This window comes from Ascaphus truei, chromosome 6, assembly GCF_040206685.1.
Source record: "Ascaphus truei isolate aAscTru1 chromosome 6, aAscTru1.hap1, whole genome shotgun sequence".
In the NCBI taxonomy this organism is placed as follows: domain Eukaryota; kingdom Metazoa; phylum Chordata; class Amphibia; order Anura; family Ascaphidae; genus Ascaphus; species Ascaphus truei.
Genome location: NC_134488.1, coordinates 108,280,838 through 108,290,102, shown reverse-complemented (window position 1 = coordinate 108,290,102; position 9,265 = coordinate 108,280,838). Strand labels below are relative to the sequence as shown.

At 42.7% G+C, this 9,265-nt stretch overlaps 1 protein-coding gene across 3 annotated transcripts in view; it reads right to left on the bottom strand.

Moving 5' to 3' along the window:
* Positions 1-890: 890 nt before the first annotated feature.
* The window catches only part of LOC142497633 (sodium-dependent neutral amino acid transporter B(0)AT2-like), a 34,829-nt gene continuing 26,454 nt past the window's right edge, over positions 891-9,265 (bottom strand). For all 3 annotated transcript variants that reach the window (XM_075605695.1, XM_075605694.1, XM_075605697.1), the window contains 5 exons: positions 8,382-8,556; positions 8,095-8,296; positions 7,680-7,839; positions 6,964-7,126; positions 891-6,697 (listed from right to left, as the gene is read on the bottom strand). In XM_075605695.1, the coding sequence (XP_075461810.1) occupies positions 6,353-6,697; positions 6,964-7,126; positions 7,680-7,839; positions 8,095-8,296; positions 8,382-8,556 (1,045 nt within the window). In that variant the 3' untranslated portion in view covers positions 891-6,352. The remainder of the gene's footprint in view (positions 6,698-6,963; positions 7,127-7,679; positions 7,840-8,094; positions 8,297-8,381; positions 8,557-9,265) is intronic.

Genomic DNA, 9,265 nt, shown 5'->3' with positions numbered 1-9,265 from the left:
GCAAAACGGGGCAGAAAGTCATCAAACATTCACAGGCATTTTAACCCCAAAATTCCACATAGCATAGGAGTGTACTGTATACTGCAACACCCCATGAAGATTGTAAGTGCCTCAGTGTTGAAGCACTTGGTAAAACCTTACAGGTTCCAGCAAGAACTATGTGGATCATTGCTGCAAAGCCAATGCAATACAGGGTGCTCTGGCAGGGAACAGGTTAAATAGCTTGGGATCTCTAATGTTCTATTACTCGTCCTCACACAAACATGCAATAAATAATCTTCTACAAGTAGAAAAGCTTCTCGGGCCTTGAGAAATCCCCTGTGAATCACACCGGGAACACAGTGATTCAGCCGCGAGACATGTGGATGTCAAACAGAAGTTACTGGCTGCAAAACAACGAAGTGATACCATTCTGATTATATAAGAAACCTAAATCCAATGACGCGCCCATTCCGATTGAGAAACAGTGCACAGATCCAAGCGTTTGGCTCAACAAATGGGAAACAAGATAATTCCTCATTATATCAATTTGCCATTTATTTTTTTTGCTGGGAGTCTCCCTCTCTTGGTAATGAGCTGGTTACGTTACATACAGTAGACATATGTCCATGGAGTTCAACCTGTGTTAAATTTAATCGACCAAGATACTGTATTTATATTGATCCAGAGAAACACAAACAAACCCCGCTCCCCCCCCACCCCCCCAGTAAAACATCACTGGTGGGATTGCTGCTTTACATTATACAGAACTCGATCAGCTTATATTACAGATCTGGAGACACGCGGCTATCCAAAAAGTGGAAGCGACTAGCAAAGCAGCCTTTTGAAAAGCCTTCAGTTAATACCTGTATGTCACATTGGTAATGAAATAAAAGCCATTGGAAAACAAAATGTGTCCTATATTTAATTTGTGGCAGAAATATTTACAAACACTTTATATCTGTGTGTATGTGGGGTTGTAAGACAGCGGTGCCACTGGCCATGTGGGTGGCTTTGTAGAAGCTTCTCAAATGTGGCCCTTTATCCCCTGTACCAGGGGTTTCCCAACTCCAATCCTCAAGAAACTGCATCAGGTTAGGTTTTAAGGATATCCCTGCTTCAGCACAGATGGTTCAGTCAAAATGACAGCCACTAATTGAACCACCTGTGCTGAAGCAGGGATATCCTTAAAACCTGACCTGTTGGTGGTTCTTGAGGACTGGAGTTGGCCACCCCTGCCTTCTGCTAATGGAACCACTCACTCAATACTGGTTCTCCCTTCGTTCCTTCTTTTGGAAGGCAGTGATTCTATTGTCCCATCCATGGTCTGCCAAATAGTGCTGGATTGCGTGGCACCGCTGCCCTAATACATACAATGGCAGGGGTGCCTCAAGCCCCCTCCCCCTCAACAGGTCAGGTTTTCCCAGCTTCAGCACAGGTGGCCCAATCAGGCTCAATCAAACTGAGCCACCTGTGCTGAAGCAGGGATATCCCGAAAACCTGACCTGGTGGGGTTGGCTTGAGTACCCCTGTACAATAGCATAATCATGCATATGTAAAATCAATTATGCACAGACATGAGCTTTAGCAAAAGAGGATAGACAATTCCCAAATACTTACTTTACAGATAAATACACATTATATACATACAGTCTGGTATTCAACAAATATAGATTTTCTACAGAAATATATCACTCTCCTTTCAAGGGCAAGTGTTTACCAGTTAACCTTACTTCTAAATGGCCAGACAGGACTAGCCAGCCATCATTTTCTACCGCCCTCTTAAATAATTTCTATACACATAAGCAGAACAGTATGGGGAATGCCAAAAACTGGACTGGCTAACCCTGTCCCTAGTGACATGGGATCTGTTGCTCTCAATAGGAGTACTTTTGGCAGCCTGATTCTGATTACATGTCGATCCAGTCCAGGTTTTGGAAGTGAAAGGGTTCATGTAAAAGCCTGAACCGGCTAAAGCAGTCTATGGCGCCAGCTACATACAAAGAGAGAAGTCCCAGTCAGCACAGGCTGCATCATTTCCCAGCTCTGCAGCAAAACTCCAGCGAGGTAACAATCTTGTCGATTGACACTTTCATATCAAAATAAGCCCCTTAAATCCCTTTGCTGCCACATTTGCAATGCATTGCCAGCCACGTTGGCAGTACAGGAGATACGTTCAATGTGTGTCATACAGTACAGCCATGTCCATTGGTACATTTGTTCCATAATGTTTGGGGTTGACGATTTCAAAATACAAGTGCGCGACCGATCTTTATTTACCTTGTTAAAGTATAAAAAAGGCGATATGCACCTTGGTAAGGCCCACATTTAGCATGTAGAGATCTGCAGCGTTGTTTAGAGCAGGGGTGGGCAACTCCGGTCCTCATGGGCCATCAACAGGTCAGGGCCATCAACAGGTCAGGTCAGCGGCACAGTTGAAGTCTGGAGTTGCCCATCCTTGGTTTAGAGCCACAGATGAGGCGGGAAAAAAAAAGAGCAGCTTTCATTAATTCAAAGTTAGCAGCAATTAGACCTAAAGTAAGTGCTGCTCATGTCAGTGAGTAATCACATCATTGGAGTTGGCGAAGACCTCATAAACTTTTACAACAGAAGTCTCAAGCGGATGTAGTTTGCCCTGGGTTATTATGCAAATAGAGAAGGTTAGATGTCACATTTTGTAATCCATTTCCCAACAGATAAAACAGCTACGTGGATCTGTGCCGGGAACAACTGATGCATTCAAACAAAAGGGGAAAGTTTCAACACTGCACGTTTGCTATGGGACCCTCTTGGGAACTAAAAGGGTTAATGCTATTAACAGCTCTCGAGATAACAACAATTGTAAAATAAGTGAATGTGGCAGGCTTTAATGGTTGCAGACATTGCCCCCATAAACCTTTATCTTGCAGCATAGCGTCTCTAATAAAAGTAGCACACACACACACACAGTTTCTTTCCATTGCAGTCAGTCACTCTGTAAATCAGGAGGGGGCAACCTTTTTTCCAGGCGTGACAATAAATGGGCACACATGTTTTGGCGTGCCACTGCCCTACTGCCCCCTCCTCCTCTCTCACTCAATACCCACTCCCCACCCCGTCCTCCCCCTCTCGCATTTAAGAATTTCACCTCGGGGATGGGGGAGGCCTATGCATGAGGAAGGTGGGCACAAGTCCCAGCACAACTCAGGTGCATCAGCAGGGGAGGGAGGGGGCGTGGGAGTATGGAAAGGGGGGCAGATAGGGGATGGAAGCGAGCCATTACAAATGCTCTCACGGGCTATAGGTTGGCCAACCCCTGCTGTGGATGGATACAATACAGTACTGTGCACCATGAAACAGAAGGACTTCTGATGCTCACCTGTTACTATAATTCTAGTATTTGTAGCCCTGTTTTTCCTGTTAATAAAAACTGATAGAAATAGGATGAATTGTACTTTTTCAAACAAAGACATTTGGTAACATGCAAAAAAAAAAAAGTTGTTTAAACTACAAAAATTCAGTAACAAAATATTAACGTACCACTATCTTAAATATCACCAACAAGATTTTTTTTGTGTGTGACTTTTTTGAAATGTGTTGGTTTTCAGCAGTGACTTTCGTGATTGTTTGGTAGTTTTTACAAAGCCACTGCAGAAGATTGAAACACTTATAAAAATTCACATATGTTAACAAAGATACATTTGCACAAACATTCACAAAGAGAACCATGCGCTTATCCCTATGGTTTAATAAAACCCTGGTCACTGGTAAAGATGTGTAAGGCTGCGGTCCCAGTGCGTTCAAGCACCGCCCCCCAATCTATCCGGGCCCAGTACAAGCGTCGGCGCGCATCTAGCAGCCGCGCTGTACTGCAAGTTTTCACACATACAATTTCTTTGTATGGGGAACTTGCGACGGAGGCGTGGCCACGCCCCCGCCGGCGGTTCAGCCAATGGGGACAAACCAGCCGCGTGAGGTCGTGGCCACGCCCCCTCCCGTCGCAAACTCTACCTCTCTCCCAGTGCACGCGCCCTCCCCCCCCCCGGGCGCGCATGCTACAGAACGCACTGGGACCGCAGCCTAATGAAGCACTAAACCTTCCTGTAGGAACCCACATTTTCAGCATGTTAGGAGAGATTGTATAAAGTAAAAACATTGTAACCCAGCAAGTTATTTTTAACGATCTTCTGCTGTAACAGGACTGTGACTGTACGGTTGTACTTTCAAACACTGTACCAGCACTCGACTATTTTAAAGCAGCAATCCATGCAGTTTCTTGTCCTTTTTTAAATACAGGATTGAAGCAGAGGGGGTCTCCGGAGCTGAACCCCGTTAATTTCAGCTCCGGGGGTCCCCCTGCTTCCGGACATACTTACCTACATAGTGAAAAACAGAAAGTGAATCCCTGCGCTGCTCCCTTTGGGATAGCAAGAAATGAGGAATATATATATATATATATATATATGGTGTTATCTCCCAGCAAGGCCCCTGTATTTCACTATTCACTTTACTTGCAGACATGTGAGTATCTTCACTGGTATATACCAGTTTTTAACTGCACTATGTTATATAAGCTTATGCTTGGATATTTTAACACCTTCTTGGTTTATTTCACATAACATTAGTATGCACTTTGCATAGGGACCTGCTATAGAGACTTACCTTGACGTGGTTAGCAGGCTTGGCATTTTTTGATCAAAGGATTAAACCAAAAGCCTCCTTTATCTTATAGATTTTTACACTATATATATATATATATATATACACTGTATATATTCCCCATTGATTGCTATCCCAAAGGGAGAAGCGCAGGGATTCACTTTCTGTTTCGCACATTTGTATAGCCAATCCCTTCGCCAGCTTCATGCTCCTTACATGGAGAAGCGCGGCGATTATATATTTGTTCTACATAGTGAAAGCCAGAAGCCGCTTCGGCTCGTATTCAGCGTTCACATTATGGTGGATTTTCAAAGTTCCGGGGCCCTCCGTGTCAATAGGAAGCAATGACACCCCCCGGTGCAGGTTCCTATTGACCCATGTGAAATGGGAACTTTAAACTGCAGAGAGAAACCGGCAACCCACCAGTCCTTTCAGAGGTAAGTATCTCTGGAAGCAGAGGGTCGCTGGAGTTCAAATTAATGGGGTTTAGCTCCGGAGACACCCTGATTCAATCCTGTATAACAAAAAATGGAGAGAGAAAAAAAAAATGCTTGGATTGCTTCTTTAATGCTCCAATTAATGTATTTACTGAAAACGAACCTCCGGCTGGAATCATGAGATAGAAGAAGGCAGGGTGAGAATTTCTGATAGGACAGAAAATTATCCAAGGCAATCTCATGTCATAACAGAATGGACAAAAAACAAAGTAAGGCAGAAAATAGCCTTTTTGACCATGGTTTCTTTAAAACATGCATATCTAATGAGAAAATCCTTGGCTCGAGCGCAGTGTCATAAAAATGATCTATACAGTAACAGAATGCCGGTTACACCTGAACAGGCCGACGCAGACAGATCATATACCTCCACACGCCATACTGCAAATTGTAGTACAGAGGCAAAAGTCTTCTTTCTATCTCCCTGGCCTTCCCAAATTCTATTGTCCGACAACACCAGAAAGATGATGATCTGAATGCAAAATAACTGGTCCATCAAGCATTTGGAGAGAGGTGCATAGAGGGCGCTCTTGATTTCTTTCTCCATTAAAATAAAACCATACCGCACAAAATTAAAAATAGGTGTTAAAAATTCAATGTAAGCTCCCCCACCCCCAGTAATTTCTATCCAGCAATAACCAGCAGTAGAGAAGAATAATTAAGATCACGTTAACGTAGTACTGTATCTCCCAAGCTCTGGTCCGCCAAAGACATCCAGCAAATGAAACATTCGGGGGGGGGGGGCGGGTTCCACCATGGGGGTCGCCATATCTGTGATCAGCTAATAAAAGTGCTGAGTGTTTGGTGTAACATCACCAAGATTTCCCTTCCCAGTTCACGGTTTCAAGTTCTCTCTTATCCCAAAGTCCTTGTCCTGTATTGAAATAAAGTGTTTCCCTTTCTTTCTCTACCTTGTTAAAGGTGGGGGATGGGGAATGCCTGTGCGTTGTTTGTTTTTTGTTGTTGTTGTAGCTCTTTACCAGTTTTCATAGAAAGTGCCGCATACTGTACTTTTCTGAGAACCCTGCAGGAGAGGTAGGAACTTGAAATACTGGTGGAAGCAGCGAAGTCAGAGAAGGAGCTTCTGTATTTCAATACATTCTCTCAGCTTAAGAATTTGATCAATAACCCTGAACAGATGAAGCCTGTTACTGAAATCACTGTTTGCAGCTAAGTACAAGGTGATTTCATTGTTCCAAAGCCCATTTACCTTCTCTTAGTTCTCAGTCCTCCAAAATTGATCAAATTACATTGACCCGGTCTTCCTCTGCTTTATCTTCAGACACGTCTTCTGCATTGGTCAGAAGGTTGCCACTTTCTGCAAAGTCCACCATCTCTACTGGAAGGTAACCATTCCCCACCAGTTCTAGGTCCGCCGGGCTCTCCTGCATGGGCAAGGTCCCTTCATCTGCTGTGTTTCCCTGGCTATATTCACACTGGCCGTATGTCTTGGTTTTCCTTTTCTGTAACCAATCTTGTACGGTCCGCGTCAGGAACATTATCGGGATGGGTAAGGAAGCCAGCGCAATCAGGCTGGTAAGGAGACCTAGAGCCCAGGGAGGATATTGCAACTGTTCTTCCAAAGCCTAGATAACAACAACAAAAAGATGACGGTGACAGACCTATATTAGATCTAGCACTACTTCATATTTCTAAGTGGTATTAACAGACAACAGATGTACGTTACTGGTCAATTCTTGACAAGGACCTTATATAATGTTTAATATTTCGAACTATTTAAATAATCTCATCAAAGTCTCAATCTTCAAATAACTAGAGATTGATGGCAGACTATTTGACCCATCTAATTTACCCATATTACTAACAGTGTGAGTAATGAACACAACCATACCTTCTCCATGTTCCATGACTGGTAGGTGGGGTGCTTGATAAACATTCGGATCAAGCTTGCAAGCAGTAGTCCAATCATGGCCAGGATGCTGATGTACTGCCAAATGTACTTGTACACTCTACACGGACGATAGCCCAACATCCCTCTAATGTCTTCCATAAACCTGAATATTAATAAACAACGATGATCAAAACGTTCATAAATCTTTTTTTCTGCCACTCAGCAGAAAAATTCCATAATTTATACTGCTGCTCAGAATCACATTTTGTACCATGAGTCAAAGTAAATCCCAACATAATTACAGAGGCCAACAGTACTTTTTGGACAACCAGTAGGACAATTGTCCACATTTTTTGGTTCATTACTACTGCTTCCACTACATTTGATTCTACAGTTTAAACTCTAACAGACATAATATCCGATTCTCAAGTCAGAAACTATAGCCCAGAACATTATCTTCCAGCTGTAACATATATCCCAAGTAAATATTACATCCAATAATGACCTTGCCTTTATTACACATCATCTGTACTCTGAAATTCAGATAATCAGAATCAACGAGAGGCTGGCACCTGATGTTCCAGGCCTGCACATGTCACCAATATTTACAGCTCATTTAGCGGACCACTGCAAAATGTAGCTGAGAAATACCATTCTATTGAAAAGTACACATGAAACATGGACAAGATATATGTTGCCCATCTTAAAATCCTTACCTATCTGCTCCATATACCCATGCCACGGCCACATTTTCAAAGATCACCACAACAATGAGGGGCAGTGTAGCTGAATAGTCATCAAACATGGCTACAAAATAGTTTCCAGATCGTTGAACGAAGACCAAACCAATCAGGAAACCAAAGACACAGCAGAACACTGGGTGGAGCCAAAACACAATAGAACAAAATATTTTTAGCTCCATAGAAATAATAATAATAATTTAAAAAAAAAAGACCTACTAAAATTAAACTGAATTAATCAATTAGTCCCATGTGCAAAGGAGGCCAATAATCCATCCCTGTATAATGAAGATATTTCTTTGTAGAGGCCAATTTGAAAGAGAACACAAGAAACGGATGTATAAGCCCCAAAGATGTCTGAAGTTCAGAGGGCCACTAATTAAAAAATTACCTGTGAATATGGTCTTCCTCTTGCGTAGAATTGAGAAGTTGTCCAGCAGCGGTGTGATGATCCCTTGCATGTTCCCAAACATAGTGCTGAGTCCCAGGTTGAGGAGCATAAGGAAAAAAAGCAAGGACCAAAACGTGGAAGCGGGTAAATGTGTCATCGCTTCGGTGAAGACAATGAATGCCAACCCAGTGCCTTCAACACCCTGTGAGAGAAACGGGGACAAGGAGGTTAAACAGAAATGCCGATTATTACACTGAAAGAGCAGAAGAAGAAGTCATCTTCCAAACCTTGTTCATCTCTTCTTCCACCTTGCAGTTTACTATCCCGTGCTGCTGTAGGGTGAAGTTGGTGTTTGCACTCTGGTACCAGTGGTTGTACTCTGTATTAGTTAGGTTCATGGGTGGCAACAAGGCAGCAGGGAAGCTGCCATTTAGAAACAAGCCACCAATCTTATTCAAGTTTCTAATAAGGAGGAAACACAGGAGGAAAACAAACGTTTGGTTTCTTGTAAGGAGATGCAGTGACGTGCATAAATACATTAAGGGATGAGCAGTGGCTTTGTGGGGAAGGATTCTCTTTCCCGTCTCAGTGGCAGCTTCCTGGGATTTCTGGAAGATCCTTACACAGCCCTGTGCCTGAGATACCAACATTTGATTGTAACACATGGTACCTGCTGTTCCAATATGTAAAGTGCTGCAGCTCTGCATAACTACATTGTCCAGGGCACAATGTATGGACTTTGTTTTGAATTGTGTCCATAAGAAAATAGTAACTGTGCTTCGCATGCTTTATTTGTATTATTAGATTACATTATATACTTTAAATCACAACTATATATATATTAGACTGTAAGATTTTTAGATAAAGACTATAGACTTCAGGGCTACGTCTGAGATATGGTTTAACACAGGGGTGCTACTACAGGGAAAATGCTGCACACCACATAAAAAAAATATAAAGATACAACTACCGGTGCTCCTGGTTCAGGATTCTCTGTGATGATCCAGCTTACAATGGAGGGTGTAAAGAACAGGGCTCCACGCAATTTTCAAAACTAATTTATTGCCAACAAAATGACTGACGTTTCGGCCACACTTGGCCTTTTCTCAAAGCAGAATGGCCAGTGTGGCCGAAACGTCAGTCATTTTGTTGGCAATAAATTAGTTTTGAA